Source organism: Camelus dromedarius, chromosome 10 (assembly GCF_036321535.1).
Source record: "Camelus dromedarius isolate mCamDro1 chromosome 10, mCamDro1.pat, whole genome shotgun sequence".
NCBI lineage: Eukaryota > Metazoa > Chordata > Mammalia > Artiodactyla > Camelidae > Camelus > Camelus dromedarius.
In genome coordinates, this window is record NC_087445.1 from 60,821,255 (window position 1) to 60,839,508 (window position 18,254).

General features: G+C 43.8%; 1 protein-coding gene across 7 annotated transcripts in view; it reads left to right on the forward strand.

Annotated features, from left to right (window-relative positions):
- Positions 1-18,254, forward strand: part of ZNF618 (zinc finger protein 618) — a 165,543-nt gene that overhangs the window by 123,039 nt on the left and 24,250 nt on the right. For 3 of the 7 annotated variants that reach the window (XM_031450255.2, XM_031450257.2, XM_031450259.2), the window contains exons 9-10: positions 6,283-6,372; positions 17,768-18,007. In XM_031450255.2, coding sequence (XP_031306115.1) covers positions 6,283-6,372; positions 17,768-18,007 — 330 coding nt within the window. Of the gene's footprint in view, positions 1-5,686; positions 5,747-6,282; positions 6,373-17,767; positions 18,008-18,254 lie in introns of all 7 variants that reach the window. The other 4 variants (XM_031450265.2, XM_064490447.1, XM_031450251.2 and 1 more) reach the window with 3 other exon arrangements.

The window sequence follows — 18,254 nt, forward strand, 5'->3', positions numbered from 1 at the left end:
AGAAGAGATTGAGTGGAGGGTAGGGGGGTCTCCCAAGTGAGACTTGTCTGGTCCGGCCCTTCAAGAATTTGCATACTTTTTTTCCTCTCTGTTTTCCATGCCTCTCTTACTGCCCGGTAAGAAGAGACCCTTATTGGCTCTGCCTATTGCAATAAGGATTAAGGCAGCTTGTGAAAGTAGACAGAATGAATGGGTGAGGAAGTTTAGGGAGGGAGAGTCAAGGGAGCTGGAACCGTGAAGCCAGAGACAAGCCTCAGCGGGCAGAGATCGGTCCTTTCCCCTGGAAGGCGTGGGATGGGCCCCTGGCACTTTGTCCTCCTTCCTCATAAGGATGATCCTCTGCTTTCCTTAAAGCACTCAGGAAACGGGAGACGTGATAATATCTGTGAAGTGGTTACAAGTGCTTGTCACAGGCATAGTAAACATTCGATAAACAGTAGCATTAGAATAATCTTGAAGTGAAGAAAATGAGGAAATCCTTAACACTGAAACTGCTAGAAGTTAGACTGTGGGAAAACTCAGATGTGAGTCAGACATGTTCCATGATGAACATTCGTAGACCAATACGGGGCAGGGACATTGGGATCTGTGACCTCCCCAGTTCAGTATCTGCCCCAGTGTAGTACCCCTTCCATCTGAAGCATCATAATGATGAAAACAGGCTTTGAAGTCAGACAGGACCAGGTTTGAATGCTGGTATCACCAGTTTACTAGCTGCTTACCCTCTGCGAGTATCCTTTGACTTATGCATAAATTGGGAACAGGAGCTCCTGTCTGTTCTGCAGTGTTGTTGTGGGATGCCTGCATCAGGAGCCTCACCCAGCTCCTGGCCTGTATTCAGGGCTTAACAAATGAGCGAGGTTGCCGACAGAGTCAAGAGTGAGAGCTTTAGAGCCATCGCTAAGATGAACCCCGGCTCTTGTACTTAATGCCTGTGTGACATCCTGCAAGTCTTATAATCTCTCTAATCACAGTGATGACAATAAAACTCACCTCTCAGGATTGTCATGGAGATTAGATGAGATTATATCTGTAAAGGAATTAGTATAGTCCTTGACATTTACATGGAAAGCATTAAATAAGTGGTACCTATTAATTAACCAGAAAGGTACAGAGCAAGATGAAACTTGTTCTCTCTGATTGTAACTAAGTCTGACAGACAACCAGTGCTAGGACTTTGAAGGAATGATCACAGATTATATGGAGGAGGGAACTGCATTGAGAAAAACTGAACTGAGTTTGGCTCCTTGCGTGCTCCCAGCTGGATGCCATGGAACTGAGATTTCTAGCAGAGTGGGAGGCTGTCCCTTGTTACCACTCAGGGGCTGCCTTGTGAGACAAGAATGCTGCTTCTTGGGCTTCTGCCACTTCTGGTAAGCTGGCCAGTGCCTCAGAACCCTGAGAGTGACAAGGCATAGAATACGGGGGAGAGGGGCCAGCAGAGGCACAGAGCACTGTGGAGGAACTAGTCCCCATGAGTAGAGATCTGCAGGTCAGGGGAAGAGGAGAAACTCTGGCAGCAGTGCATGCTGGGAAGTACGCCCTCCACATCTACATCAGCTGGAGAGCTTGGTCCTCAGAGAGGAGGAAGCCAGAGCTGTGATGGAGCAGAGGAATCCTGCTAGAGGGAGGGAGTTGCCTGTCAGCTGGCTCTTCAGCTGCAGACCTGAGAACTACTCCCATGGTAAAGGTCTACAGTATATCTGGGATGATCAAGGACAGTTCATTCATGTCTATTGAAACACAGTAAGTCTGCATTTATTTATAGCTTACTTGATTTTTTTTATACCTGGATAAAGAAGAGTGACTTGGATAAATAAACAAACAAAACAAAACAAACCTGGGAACTATGAAAATTCGGCATGACAAGAAAAGGAATTTAGGAGACTCAGAGGAAGAGTGTGCCTCTGAAAATGATCTACCACAGAGTCTAGAAGAAAATTCTGTTTGACAGCCACAGTCAAGCAGAAGAAAATATGACCTGTCTTAGTCCACTCGGGCTGCCAGAACAAAATACCATAGACTGGGTGGCGTAAATAAACAGAAATTTATTTTCTCTTAGTTCTGGCGGCTGGAAGTCGGAGATGAGGGTGCCAGTATGGATGGGTTCTGATCCAAGGACCCCCTTCCTGGCTGTGTCCTCACATGGTAAGAAGAGAAAGGGAGCAAGCTCTCTGGTGTCTCTTGCTATAAGGGCACTAATCCGATCAAGAGGTTTCCCCACCCACGTGACCTCATCTAAACCTAATTACCCCATCTCCAAATACCTACACACCGGGAGATGGGACATCAACACTGGTTTTGGAGATAGGGCATCAGCATCTGAATTTGGAGGGGAACAGTTCAGTTTGTAGCATGACCTCCATGAAAAAAGGAAGCTGTACAGTGAGAAAGCAGCAAGATAAAATGAAAAGACAGAGAGAAAGGAGTGAGATGAGAAGAATTAAAAAGAAGCAGAAAATATACAAACAGAATTAAAACCTACATTGCAGATAGTAAAGAGCAGAACTGATCAGCAGAAATAGAATTAATGATGTGAGGGACAAAGTTGAACAGACAAGCATAATGAGAGGAAAAGATGATGAACTTGGAGAATGAGGAACCTGTTCCAGATAATTGGTGGTACTCCATTGGTGGGACAGAAGAAATTCTCCAAAGATAACATAGAAGAAAAAATTGCTCAGCTAAGGAAGACCTGTGTAGGCAGATTTAAGGGTTTGTCATATGTCAGGTAGAGTCACTATAAAAACACCCATAACTAAATAGATCTTAATGACTTTTTAAACTGTAAATATAGGGGGGAAACTATACAGGCACCTAGAAGAAAAAAAGCAAGTTACTTACAAATGACTCCAAGGTGGACTTGCCTTTGACTTCCCTGCAATACTAAATGCCAAAAGAGTGTGGAATAAATAAATTCTGAAGAGGAAAGGTTGTAATCTAAGAATTTTATACCTAGACAAATTGTAATTTATATGTGAAGGAAAAAACAAGAGCTCAAAGACATGCCACTTCTCCTGTGTACCCATCTTCAAAAAATTACTTGAAGATATACTCCAATGAACTGAGTGGTTGAGCACATGTAAGGGCTTAGTTATGAGACTTTAATTGTAGTATAAGAGGACTGGTGGTGAATCTTGAAGCCAGGCAAACCAGAAGTAAGTTTAAAATGTTGCAAAGCTGATGGTAAAATTGAATGCAAAAGACAGAGATCATTCTGAAGTACTAAAAATGAATTTTAAAAACCAAGAAGGAAGGAAACGGTGAGGGATACAGTAAAGTAGATTAAACCAGTTCTACACAGTGTGGTCTCCAGACCAGTAGCGTCAGCATCTCCTAGAAGCTTGTTAGAAATGTCAGTTCTCGGGGGGAGGGTATAGCTTAATTGGTAGAGCACATGTTTAGCATGCACGAGGTCCTGGGTTCAATTCCCAGTACTTCCACTAAGTAAATAAATAAATAAACCTAATTACCTCCCCCCTCAAAAACAAAACAAAACAAACAAAAAAAGAAATGTCAATTCTCAGGCCACACGCCAGCCGTGTGGAATCAGAATCTCCGAGGTGGGACTCAGAAGTCTGTGTTGTAACAGTCTTTCTGGATGATTCTTACTCAGGCTGAAGTTTGAGAAGCATGGAATTAAACTGCTTTTCTCAGTGGCAATAGATGTGCAAATATCACTTCCTACTTGCCTATAATAATTAGAGAAATATATCTTATGTACTATCTAAAGCAATGGAAAATATTGGAGAACGATGGAATATTGGGGAGTAATGGGAAGGCAAAGAAAAGAGCTCCTGTATCAGACAACTGAGAACTAAGGGAATAAACCAGAAAGGGAAGAATATGAAAGGGAAAGAATCATAAAACAAGTAAAGCCACTCAGTAATAGCAATAAACGCAAATGGTACAGTTTTCTTTATTAGAAGACGAAGATTCTCATGTTGATTTAAAATGGTCCAATTATTGATGGTTTATTAGAGACATAGCTAGTTAATTCCTTATCTTTTACTCTTCTATTCCTCAGGGAACTCTTTTCTACTCCATTAACTAAATTGAATTCCCTGCTAGGATTTTCACAGTACTGTGAATGTCTCCTTAAGAACACCACCCATTGTGGTTGCAGTTTTAATTTTTTGTGTGTGATTTTTTAAATTTTTCTGTCTCCTTTTCTAGACTATAATCTCCTTGAAGGCAGGAGCCATGACTGTTTTTGCTCGATATTTTGTGCCAGCTTTTAAGCACCGTATCTGTTGGATGAATAAAAGTGCAAGAAAATTTAGGGAAATGGCTTTAGACACATGAAAACCAGCAAAAAGGATGATCTAACGAATTATCAAGAATTAATTATACTAATACCAGATGAACTAATAAAACAGTGTAATTAAATGTTAGAGCAGTGATTCTGAACTTTCCTACACTGCAGGATTTTCTACAGGACGTGTTAAAACAGTTTTGCTGGATCCCATCCCTGGAATTTTTCTTTTCAGTCTGGGATAGGTCCTGAGAATTTGCATTTCTAACTGGTCTGCAGTTGCTGCAGATAGGGACCACATTTTGAGAAGCACTGTGTTAGAAATTAGTGTAATCTTAATAAAGGTTTTGATCTCAAGAGCCTACATGCATCAAACAACATTATATCTAAATATACAAAATAAATTCAGAAAGACAATGAGATGGAGGGATTGATCACAACATTTAATCTTTGATGGAGCAAGGAGAGAAACAAGATCATATAGAGTTTGAGTAACACAATTAATACAGTTGATCAAACAGCTTCAAAGCCTACAAAGAGCAAATAATATATCTTTACCAGTGTTCATGAATCAGTTACAAAAATTATTTAACTACCAAAAATTTTAAAGCTTCTGTATTGTGTGAAAAGAAAAAAAAAAAGAAAAACCACCGTTAATTAATCCTGAAAAATAGTCAGTTTCCTTAGAACTCAAAGAAATGGGAAAGAAAGCCAGCAGTTACAGTGTAGTTCTCCCTGGCAGGTCCGTAAGACTGATAGTGCTTACTGCTGGCTATAGTACGTGGAAACAGTCATTTTCACATCTTTCTGATTGGGATGAAAATTGGCCCAGCCTTTCAGTGAGTAGTTGATGCTATGGTGATCAAAAGCCTTAAAGATGCATACCCTTAATTTATCCTGAGGAAATAATGTGCAAAGATTATGAGCAATAATCTTTATTTTGCAGTGATACGCAAAAATAATGAGCAGGTGTGCAAAAATTTCTACAAGGATGTGGATCCCAGCATTTTTTTTTTTAATAAGGGAAAGAATTTTGAAGCAATCTAAGTGTCCTCTGGTTTAGGAGACTGGCTCAGCAAATTCCAGAGTCCAGTGGGAACCAGGCAGCCAATAAATGCAGTAAAGATCGATGTTTATTGATTTGAGCAAGATGTCCACAAAAGATTGTCGATTGAGTGCGCCAGGTTACAAAGAGCGTATAGATCAGGGCTGGCTAATTCAAGGCCCGTAGGAGCCAGACAGCTGACGTCAGTGAGGGAAGCACACCCTGGATGAGATGGGAGTGAGGGGTGGGGTCTGGGGCAAGTGGCCAGGTGCACGCTCTACCCCAAGGGGTAGCTGCTACTCTTTGGGAATTATAGATGATTGAAGTTTCTCTTATATTTAAAATTTTGTATTTGTATTTATCAGTATTTTATAATTTTCCCCCAGTGAACAGTATTACATCAGAAATTTTTAAGAAGAAAGAAGTTAGGCAGTGCCAAAAGAGAGGTAAAGATGAAGTCCGGTGGGACCTGAGAGGAAGATGTGGCCCCTTCTATCTGAGGGTGGGGGGTGCTTGGGGGCCGGGAAGGTCCTGGAGATAAGGGGACCCTTATGTGGCCATTGCAGAGGGCAGGGCTTGTAGAGGGGCTGATGGAGAGGTTGACACTGGAGGTCAACTCAGGTCCCCTATGTTTCCTGAGCACCGGGGCCCAGGGGTGGAGTGATGGAGGAGGACAGCGTGTGCCAGGTACTGTTCTAAGCACGTGACATACAAATTTAATCCTCACAGCAATCCTATTAGAAGGTGGTCCTGCTGTTACCCCCACTTTATAGATAGGAAGACTGAGGCACAGAAAGGTTAAGAGATTTGCCTAAAGTCACACAACTTTAAATAGAGGATCTGGGATTTGAACCCAGGGAGTCTGACTCAGGTGGGCTCCTGATTCTAACTGGTGGTCCCAGAATGAGGAGGCATTTAGTGGGAGGGAGCATGCTGCTGCTTCTGGAGGGGCCCATTCCCACACTTCTTTCTCCTCGGACAGAAACCGGCAATTACACCTGTGAATTCTGCGGAAAGCAGTACAAGTACTACACGCCCTACCAGGAGCACGTGGCCTTACACGCCCCCATCAGTGAGTACCTTCTCTGGCTGGGGGAGGGGGTGTCCAGCCATAGACTGGGGGCCTGGAGTTTTGCCAGGGGAGGGTGAAAGCAAAGGTGGACTTGTTCTGGGTCAGTTTCTAGGTGCCCTGTTCCCACCTGGGGCCACCTGACTGCCATAGATGAGAAAGCCCCACCCTTGAGCCAGGAGAGCCTGAGTCTTCCCTTAGTGGTCTCAGAGGCCCGGGGCCCACATGGATTTTGGGTTAGGAATGGTGGGCATCACTTGTCCAAGTCCAGTCGCTCTGTCCCCATCTCTTCTAAGCACCTCCAAATCATATGGTTCCTGAGCCCCCTCCTCCACATCCAGCATCGGGTGATGCAGCGTCAGTGCGAACCAGTGTAGTGCTTAACCCAGGCTAGCGGGTGACTCGTCAGCTAGAAAAAACAGCTTTGCCCTTGGAGGTGGAAGCAGTAAGAAGTCAGAAGGAACACCAAGCCAGGCCTTGGAAGCCCCAGGTGTTAGTCCCAGTAGGGTCACAGGCTTGTGTGTGGCCTTGGGCAGGCCCCCTCCTATCTCTGGCCCCCAGTCGATTCTTCCCCCCTGGCCTGGAAGGGAAAGGGTCCTAAGGATCCTTCCCACGGGGACATCCTGGCCTTCCATTCTCCTGATGCAGCTGATTTCCCAGCTCCCCTCTGGATGTCAGAGGGGGCTCCATTCTTTGGTCCCCAGGGCTAAGAGGGCCCTCAGTCCTCAACCAGAGTTCTGACAGAGTGGGGCTTAACCAGAGTCGCAGGGCAGTAGGGTGGGATGTGTGGGAGGTGTCCGAGAGTATCCCTGCTTTTGTTTGTCACAGCAGAGCTCTGGGGAGCCCACTCCACAGTCTATGGATGGGAAGATTTAGGTCCAGGGAGGGGGAGGGAATTTGCAAGATCATCAGGGTTCAAGCTGCCTACATTGTGGGAGGCCTGACCCTCTTGGAGCCCTAACAGGAGCAGCACAGGCAGGTGGCCCCAGAGGGCTTTCAGGTGGACTAGGGGAGGAGTCCAGAGCCCAGAGGTGGCGGAGGCAGCTTCCCCAGGAATTCTTGCCTGCTGGGCAGAGGGGCAGGGCTGAGGGGACTCCCTGTGGGCATCCTGAAGTGAACACTGGGCTAAGATTCTTGTCTTTCTCGGCCCCTGACTGCTGGGTGACCTTGTGCCTGACACCTCTATTCTCTGGGCTCAGACCTGTGGGAGCTCCACCTGTAGGAGCTCTCGAGGTCCTTTCAGCCCAGGTGTCTGGATTCCAGGCATCTGCAGCAAAAGGAGACCCTCAGGTGGGCATCTAGCGGCCCAACTAGAGGAGCCTGTCCTGCCACCCAGGCTCAGGATGTATGGTTATTCAGCGCCCACCACATGGCCAGTCCTGTGTCAGGGAGAGCACCAGCCCATCCATTTGAGCTACTAATGGTGCTGGTGCTGAGACATCAGGGCTGTTATGTGGCTGGGTTTGAGCTCCAAGGCCCAGACCCCTCTGGGGATCCTGCTTTCAACAAGCAGGGACAGGGGCCGCAGTGCATGGGCACTCCACCTGTGCTCTCCAGGGAAGCAGCAACTGCCCTGCTCCCTGGTGCCCAGAGGAGATGCTACCCAGAATGCACTTACAGTTAGGTGTTAGTCACGAAGCCAGCCTGCAACCTGGGTTTCAGCCTTTGGAGAAAACCTTCAGGCAGCTTCTGCTCTTCCTTCAAATGGCTCTTCTGAAACAAGTTGAGTAAGGTCATGGAGTTAATAAGAGGGGAGCTTGGTTTTGAACCCTGGCAGGAGAGCTGCAGGCCCATACTCTTAACCGTGAAGTTCCCCTGCATCACATGTCAGATGGTACAGCAGGAAGGGATGCTTTGATTGCACCCTGATTTCTTCCCTGATATCCAGGTGCTTCGCTCCTGAAAGGCTGTCTCCTCTTTCTCTGTTCTTCATTTTCTTATTCTCTCTGTTGTGGACTCTCTTTCTTTGTCATTCTGCATCTGTTTGAGTGCATCTCTCTTCTCTACTACTTCGCATTTCTTCCTACTCCTGAAGTCTGGGGACTCCAGGATCATCTGTGTTTAAAATGCAGAGTGAGAAATTTAGGCATGTGCAGCAGAGAATTGATTCCCTAAGGCTGAACAAGAAATAGCCCCGCCGCCCCCAGTGGCCTTTGAATCTAGAGATTTGTTATATCCATGGGTTCTGTGTGGAATTGGGGTCTAGATTTGATGGCTTCATCAAGTAGTACCCAGGGCCAGTCCTTGAGAACCCCACCCCCAGGTCTGGCAAGAGTATTCAGAAGGACCTGGGCTGACTGTGGAAGGAGATCTTACAACTGGCATTATATAATATGTACTCTTTTGGGTCTGACTGCTTTCGCTTAGCAAAATGTTTTTAAGATTCATGCATCTTGTATATATCAGTTCGTTCTTTTTTACTGCTGAGCAATACTCTGTTGTGTGAAAATACCACAGTTTGTTTAGCCATTTGCTCATTTCATTTGAGTTGTTTCCAGTTTTAGGCTACTATGAATAAAGCTGTTATGAAAATGCTTGTATGAGGCTTTTTGTGGGCATATGTGTTCATTTCTCTTGGATGAATTCCAAAGAGTAGAATTGTTGGGTCGTAGGGGAGAGTATGTTTACCTTTTTAAGAACTGACAAACAATTTCCCAAGACAGCTACAGCACCTTCGACTCCCACCGGCCATGGATGGGAGTTCCACTTGCTCTGCATTCTTGCCAACATTTGGTGGTAGGAAGCTGTTTATTTCTAGCTATTATGGTGAGTGTGTAGTGGCATTTCACTGTGGTGTTAATTTGTATTTTCCTGATGACTAATGATTTTGAGCAGTTTTTTCACTTGCTTACTGGCCATTTGTATATTTTACTTTGGGAATCTAAGTCTTTTGCCTATTTTTTGGTTGGGTTGTTTGTCTTTTTATTGTTAAATTGTAGGAGTTCTTTATATATTCTGGATCCAGATTCTTTATCAGATGTATATATTGTGAACATTTTCTCCCAGTCTTTGGTGTGCCTGTTGATTTTCATACAGTATCTTTTGATGAGCAGTTGTTTTTCACATTGATAAAGTCTAATTAAACATTTTTTTCCCTATGGTTAGTGTCTTCTGGGTCCTTCATAGGATGTCCTTGCCTACTTCAAGGTGGGAGAAATTATTTTCTTTTATTGTCTCTTAGAAGCATTATACTTTCAGCATTTGCACTTAGGGATTTGATCCATTTCAAGCTGGTTTTTGTGAATGATGAGAGGTATGATTTGAGATTCACTTTATTCCATATGGATATCTGGTTGTTTCAACACTGTTTGTTGAAATCATTGTCCTTTTCCTATTGTATTGGACCTTTGTTGAAAATCAGTTGAATGCATGAGTAAGTGTGAGTTTATTTCTGTTCCACTGATTTATTTGTGTTTATGCCATGGTCTTATTTACTGGAGTTTTATAGTAAGTATTAAATCAGGTGCTCTCAGTTTTTTTAGCTTTGTGTGTTTTAAAAATATTTGTCTATTCTAGGAATTTTGCTTTTCAATATAAATGTTAGTCTTCTTGCCAGTTTCTACAAAGAATCCAACTGGGATTTTGTTTAGGATTACACTATCTATAGACCAATCTGGGGAGAATAGACATCATAATATTATTGAATCTTCCAATCCATGAACATGGTATGTCTCTCCATTGGTTTAGGTCTATTTAAATTTCTCTCAGCAATAGTTTGTATTTTCATTAAATTATATTTCATTAAATTATATCTATGTATTTTATGGGTTTTTTAATGCTACTGTGATTTTTTAATTTCCTGTTTTTATTGCTGTTACATATAAACAGAATTGATTTTGTATACTGAATTCATATCCTGCAACTTTACTAAATTCATTCATACTTCTAAAAGCTTTTTTTGTAAATTTCTTAGAATTTTCCTTGTACATACCGATGTCATCTGCTAATAAAGACAGCTTTACTTCTTTTTTTCTTTTATTATTCTTTTTCTTCTTCATTATGCTAATTAGGCACCTCCAGTTCAATGTTCAATAAATGAAATGAGTGAATATCTCTGCCTGGTTCACAATCATAGGGTTCAGTTTTTCATCATTAAATATCATCATTTTCATCATTAAGTATCGTGTTAGCTGAAATGGCTTTTCATAAATGCTCCTTTATCAGCTGAAAAAGTTACCTTCTCTTTTTAGTTTACCGAGCGTTTTTATCCTAAATTCCTGTTATGTGTTTTTTTCTACATCTATTGAGATGGTTCTATGATTCTTATCATTTATTCTGATAATGTGGTAAATTACATGGTTTGATTTTTTAAAAAAATAAGTTACTGTGCCTGTCCTTTGTTAAAATACATTAAGTCTATCTAAAAACTATGCAGTGAACCAAAGAACATTACAGTGTTGAGATGTTTCTTCTTTGGCAAAAGAATGACTTCTTTATTTGAAACTTCTCTTTCTTGGAAAGGCATCTAAATTATTTGAAGACCTAGGGTAGTTTGTAGAGTTAATTTGCTTTCAGGTACGTGTTTTCTGATAACTTCTATCCAAAATTCCCTAGGATTTTACCTGGCTTTCAATGCCACTCCTAAAACTGACCCCTCAAGGGCAGAGAACTACAGTCCTATAATTAGGGAAGTAGCCCGAATTCAGTCAGTGGTTTGTTAATCATAGTCATAATTTAAAATATGTGCCTATATTTAAAGTAAACAATTTGATGTTTTGACCTTTGTATGCACCCATGAAACCATCGCCACAATCAAGATAGTGAACGTATCCATCATCCCCCAAATTTTCCTTGTGCCTTTTTATAATCCCTCACTCACCACTTCCCCATGCCCCAGCAAGCACTGATCTGTTTCCTGTTACTATAGATTAGTTTGTATTTTCTAGAATATTGCGAATATGGAATCTTATAGTATCTACTCTTTCTGTGTGTGTGAGATGGGGTCTGGTTTTTTTCATTCAGCATAATTGTTTAAAGATTCATTCATGTTTACATGTATCAGTAGTTCACTCCTTTTAATTGATAAGTAGTGATGGTCTAAATATAGATACCACAGTTTCCTTCATCTGTTTCCTTATGGATGGACATTTGAGTTGTTTCCAGTTTGGATCTAATACAAACAAAGCTTCTGTGAATATCTGTGTACATGTCTTTCTGTGGACAAATGCTTTCATTTCTCTTGGGTAAATACTTAGGGTAGGAATGCCTGGATCATATGATAGGTGTATGTTTAACTTTTAATAAACAGCCAGGCTGTTTCGCCATTTTACATTTCAACCAGCAGTCTACTTTTCTTTTCTTAAAATGTCCTTGACTAATTTGGTATCAGAGTAATGCTGGCCTCATAGAGTGATTTGGGAAGAGTGTTCCCTGAGTATAGTGTCAATTAGGTTAAGTTGTTTAATAATGTTGTTCAAATCTCTATACTTTTTCAGGCTCTTAAAAAAAAAATCTCCTTGCTCTATTAAGTAGAGAGAGCAGCATTAAAATCTGCGACTATAATTGTGGGTATTCTGTTTCTCCCTTTAGTTCTGTCAGTTTTTGATTCACATATTTTGAAACTTTGTTTTTAGGAGCACTCACTGAGGATCATTGTGTCTTGATGAATTAACCTTTTTTAAAATTGCACAGTGCCCTTTTTAAAATCTCTTATAATATCTGTTGTCCTGAAATCTACATTATTTGCTATTAATATAGTCACTACATGTTTCGTAGGATTGGTATTTTATGGTAAATCTCTTTTCATCCTTTTCTTTACATGTATCTATGTCCCTATATATGAAGTGTGTACATCTGGTTGGTTCTTGCTCCTTTATCCGGTTGGGCAATTCCTGCCTTTTCATTGAAGTGTTTAATCCATTTACATATAATTTATTGATGTGGTTGGTTTTAAATTTACCATCTTGTTATAATTTTTCCCATTTGTCCCATCTGTTCTTATTCTTCATTTTTTCTACCTTTTCTTGCCTTTTTTGATATTAATCAAGAACCTTTTTGTTTCCTCTGTTAGCTTTATGGCTTTTTTAGTGGTTATTCTGTGGTTTTTAATATTCATCTTTAATGTATTACAATCTACCATAACCTTGTAGTAACACATCACGCATAATCCAAGAATCTTACAACAGTGTGTTTCTGTTTACTTCCCTCCTGTCCTTTGTGCTATTCTATCATACATGAACATCTACATAAGTTATAAATCCAGCAATTATTCTTTTTGCTTTGAACAGTTATGTGTTTAAGAAATAGGAACATGCCTTTTATGTTTACCCACATATTAATATTTTCTATACTTTCCTTTCCTTTTTATAAATCGGAATTCTATTATGATTTTCCTTTATTCCCTGAAGAGCTTCTTGTAACATTTCTTGTATGGTAGGTCTGTTGATGAAAGATTGTCTGAATTGAAGATGCTTTTTATTTCACTCTTTCTTTTAAAGGCTATTTTCTTTGTATATGAAATTCTAGGCTGAGAAATTTTTCTTTCAGGACCTTAAAATGTCATCCCTTTATCTCCTGGTTTATGTTATTTCTGATAAGAAGTCAGAGATCATTCTGATTGTTATTCTATATTTAATGTGTCTCTTTTCTCTGGATGCTTTAAAATATTTCTGTGTATTACTGATTTTCAGCAAATTTCATTATGATGTGTGGTTTTCTTTGTCTTTATCCTGGTTAGCATTCTCTGAGCTGCTTGGATCAGTGAGTTTACAATTTTCATCAAATTTCGAAAATTTTCAGCCAGTATTTCTGCAAAGATTTTTTTTCTCCAACTGTCTTTTCTTTTCTATTGAGACTTTAATTATATGTATATTTGATTATTTTATGATGCTTACAGATCAACTGAAGCTCTGTTTTTTAAGTTGGATAGTTTCTAGTGTCCTATCTTCAAGTTTCTGGTTTTTTCTTTTACAGTGTCTAATTTGTTATATTAGAAATGTCCATCAAGTGAATTTTTCATTTCAGCTGTCATGTTTTTCACCTCTGCAATTTCCACTTGGTTCCTTTTTACATCATTTCCTTCTTCATTATATTCATGTTATCCTTTAAATCCTTGAGCATATTTACAATAGCTGTGTTAATGTCCTTATCTGCTAATTACATGATCCCTGTCATTTCTCTATGTTCCTAATGATCTTTTTCCTCTTGATGATTACTTACATTTTCTTGCTTCACCTAACGAATAATTTTTATTGTGTGCTGCACATTGTGGATGCAATGTTTTTAAGTGTCTGGATTTTGTTGCCTTTTTTTAAGAAGTATTGAATTTTGTTTTGGCAGGCAGTTAATTTACTTACAGATCAACTTGATACTTCAAAGGCTTGTTTTAAAGCTGTGTTAGGGCAGTTCTAGAGCAGTCCTTATTCTAGGGTTAGAGTAATCCTTCTGAGGCATGGCTTTTCTGGGTCCCAACTGAATTCCCAAGGTATTCAGCAGGATCTCTCTGGCAGGTGGAACTCAAACTTAGACCTTCTCACCTTGTGCGATTTCTGAATCTTCACTTGGCTCCCAGCCCCCCAGTAACTTCTGGCTGCCAGTCTTTGCAGAAGCTTCCTCTGCACAAATACAGTTTGGTGCTCAGCTAAAAACTTCCAGGGAACGCTTTGTGCATTTCTAGAGTTCTTTTTTTTTTTTTTTTTTTTTGCACAATTGCCTCCTCTTTGTTTTCCTGGCCTGCAAATTCCAGCCACCTCAGAAGCCCTAAACTCTGATCGCTGGCTCTCATTTCATTGAGGTTGCACTGCATCCTCCCAGCTCCATCTCTGTGCCATGATCCAGAAGGTCTCTCCAGGCAGACAGCTGGAGTGATCGTGGGACTCACAGTAGGTCCTTTCATATTCTTGCACCATCTGCCATTCAAGGTCTGAAAATTCTTGTCTCATGCTTTCTGTCCAGCTCTGCAGTTGCATCTGGAGGCGGGTTAGTCTTGCGCCAGGTGTTGCCTCATGGTCAGAAGTGTAAGGACTACTGTTCTCTTTCTAAGACAAATCTAAGATCAGCGCTTCCCAAATTAGACTCCTCTTCCGCGACGTCTCCCTTTCATTCCCGCCTCCAGCCTTTGAGCACCCTATTCCCTTTTGCTTCCAGTGCATTTCCACCCACCTTTACCGCGTAAAGATTCCAGAAGACCTCCAGTCTTTCCGCCCTCTCAGCTGCGTCATTTCTTTTCTCGACTCTTAATATTCTTAGAAAATTTTTTCTTTTGCCCCAGTTAAATTTTCAGTTTTACAAAAAGGAGAGACCATGGTGCGTTTTAATTTTTAAATATCTCTCGTGTGTATGTGTAAACATCTCATGTTTCTTATAAGAGCAATCAGCCAACCTCTCTGAAACTTTTTCTTCCTTTTTTGATCAAAGCCCAGGTAGGAATTCCTGCTTGATAATATTTCATGTGAGAAGATCAACAGATGGAGCAAACTATTGAGTGAAATGAGTTAGGAGCCTGGGAAATTCATCTTGGTTCAGCCCTGACCTGCTCTGTGACCCTGGAGTGGTGCCCATACCTCTCTGAGCCTCTTTGTCCCTATCTGCCTTATACCTTTGGGACCAATGGGAAGATAACATGTGAGATAGCTTCTTATGCCTTCTCTTGGGCATCCCATCTTTGATGTGCTCTATTTAAGTGGTTCTGAGCCATTCGTGCATTGATCCCTGACTCCACAGTATCTGTTGAGTATTTCCTGTGTGTCAGGGAATGTGCCAGGCACTGAGTGCATGGTTGAGCCAACCTGGTGGAGTCCCTACTCTCACGGAACATACAGGACACTGGGGAAAGAGCCATTGATCAAAAGATTGTGTCATTACTGGTGGCAGTCAGATCTTAGAAGGGAAGAGGAGAGGGGGGGTGAAAGATAAATGACCACGTGGGGATCAGGGAGGGCTACTCGAGGAAGTGATGGTACGTAGGACCAGCAGTAGTGATCCACGCAGAGGGACTAGGTTGAGCAAAGGCCATGAAGCTTGAAAGAGAGAGGGTGTTGTGGACCGAGAGGACAGGAGGTGGGCAGGTCCCAGGCCAGAGCAAGCAGGTGATGCCCTAAGGTTTATTGTATTATGTGCTTCTGGGGTGTCCCTGAGCCCCCTGCCACAGGGAAGGAGAGGCTGTTGCACACGGAATGCCAGGGTTTTGACAGCATCGTAGCCTATAAAAAGATCTGATCTGGAGGGCCTCCTAGAAACCACTCTGCCTGGTCGAGACTGAGGCCTAACAGGGGAAGCAACATGCTCAGTTTATTGCTCAGAACTACTCTGTCCCTTGTGCCCAGGTCCCCCGGGGTGTGTGTTAGGACCTAGGGGGACCACGTGGCCTTGTGCAAAAGCCTCCTTGAGAAGGTGGTGGGCTTGAGCCCCTGCCCGATCTTGGCACTAACTGTGTGGCCTTTAACTTATTAACCGTTCTGGGCCTTGGTTTCCTTATCCCTAAAAAAAAACAAAACAACAACAACAAAAAAAAAACAAAAAAAACAAAAAAAAGGAGTAATAACTGCTTACATTTGAAGAGTAGTTTGCCATTCAAGGTGCTTCTGTGACTCTCGTGGAGTCTCTCAGAATCCCTGTGAGGGTGGTTGGGCAGAGATGGGTGTCCCACTTTTATCAGTGGAGGTTGAGGAGTGGGAGGACTAAGACCAAGAGGGGAAATAAAAAGTCCAAGACGACAGAGGCTGGAGATGACAGACCTGGGATTGAGAGGTGGGTCAGCCTCACTCCCCAGACTGCGCTTCAGGGAGACTGGGGAAATCAGAGGCTGGGTGCTGGACACCTACCTCAGAGTTTGATGTGTAGGTTTATTCTGTGGCTAAAAAAATCATTGGAAATTGTGAGATGAGCCACACTCCTGGTTGGACTCAGGGCCTTCGAGATCCTTACCTCTGGAAGGGAGGGAGGAAGAGAAGGGGAACATACATAAGCACCCTTCCCTGCCCACAGCTCTCCAGGTCCTGACTGAGAAAGTGAGAATCCGGCGTGGGGAGGGGGAGTAGTGAGGGACACCTGTGTTCTCCTCTCACTGAGCCTTGAGGGTTCCTCCTAGGACTCAGGTGGGGCAGGTGAGGGCTTGCTTAAGGGACCATGACCAGAGTACTGTCATCCCTAGGTCCTGGCATCTGGCCACTACTGTGGTAGAAAGGTGCTGAGCTCCCCAAAGGGCCAAGGGAGCAGTCTGAGTCCTCTGAGCTCACCTCAGTGCTTTCGGTCCTATGTGACCTTGGACAAGACCCTGCCTCCTGCTTCTCTGGGCCTCGGTGTCCCCAGCTGCCAGGAATGGGTAGAGATGGAGGCTCAGGGAGCGCCTGCTGATATTTGGCTGTGAGAGTGGTGGGCGCAACATCTGATGCCCAGGATGGACACTGCCCTGGGAGCAGGGGCATAAGGAGGCCTGTCTTCTGCCCACAGAGGCAGGCAGCAGAGCAGGGTCCTTGTCAGGCTCTGGCCAGGCTCTGTGGCAAGGTGGTGCCCTCGGGATGTGTTCCCAGTGCCTGTGGGTTCTGGGAGCCCCCGCTCAGCACCCAAGGGGTCCCTTCTCTTGCTGCCTAGTTCGCTCTCACCTTCAAGGGCAAGAGTTGCAGTTGAGTGAAACTACTGCCCCCTGCCCCTTTGGTTTGAACATGGGACCGTAGCCATGTTCAGGGACTTGCCACCACTGGTAGTTATGTCTCCAGGCAGCATGAAGGAGGCAGACTGCTGCCACCCTAGACCACCCGATGGTCGGCCCCCGCTTCTCAGGGACTCTAGCTTCTGCAGAGAGTTCAGGTGAGGGAGGCAATAGGTCTGGGAAATGGTGACACAAGCTGCCCTAGACATCACCAGGGAGCTACTACACTTTTTTCCATTAAATCGTCGGGTGTTGGGTTGAGCACTGTCCCCTGAGAGCATCAATTCCCAGGCAGTGCCCAGGGAGCACCACGAGCCACTTCCCCTCAAACCTTGTGATGGCATTTCTCACTCCCTTGCCAAACAGCCCTACAGGTCTCTGCCTCTCTGCTGTCTGTCGTTCCTTCTGAGCCGGCCTGCCTTGGAAGGAAAAGAGGCTTGGAAGCCAACGTTCTCAGAAATGAACTTGGGCCTGGGCTGAGTAATGCAGGTGCTCCGAGCATGGGTCCAGGCCAAGTTCTTAGACACTCGGAGCCTAGGCTGGTCAAGGGTTAGGGATGAACCACCAGTGGGCTGGTCAGCGGCTCCAGGCGATGCTGAGTGTGAGCTGGTGACCAGGCTTCCCTCGAGGAGAAGCTGGGGAGGGTTCTAGACTCCCAGATTTTCTCAGGCTCTGGGCGGGAGCCAGAGCCCTTGCTCTCTGTGGACCAGGAAGTTCTGACCCTCGAGAATGGGGGGTCTGTGGCCACGAGAGGCCATGTCCTGGGCCAGCTCCAAGGGCCCTCGGGGACTGAGAGCGTGACCCTCTCAGGTACCGCCCCCGGGTGGGAGCCACCGGATGATCCAGACACGGGCTCTGAGTGTTCGCATCCAGAGGTCTCCCCGTCTCCACGCTTCGTGGCAGCGAAGACCCAGACGAACCAGTCGGGGAAAAAGGCTCCGGCCTCCGTGGTCCGATGTGCCACCCTCTTACACCGCACCCCTCCAGCCACCCAAACCCAGACGTTCCGCACTCCAAATTCGGGATCTCCAGCAAGCAAGGCAACCGCAGGTACCAATGGCCTATGTTACCCTCACACTTCTTCCGCTCCCCGCCCTTCTTTCCACCTGCCACAGCTGTGCCCGGGGTCATTGTTCCCTTGCAAGAGTGAGAGTGGAGGTCCCATAGTTCTCTGGGGCAAACCTGGGTCCCGGCTCTGCCTCTGGCTGGCTGTGTGACCATGGCAAGCCACCTAAGCTCTCTGAGTCTAGGTTTTCTTACATAACTCAGAGGGTTGTACAAGGTGGTTTGCAGACTA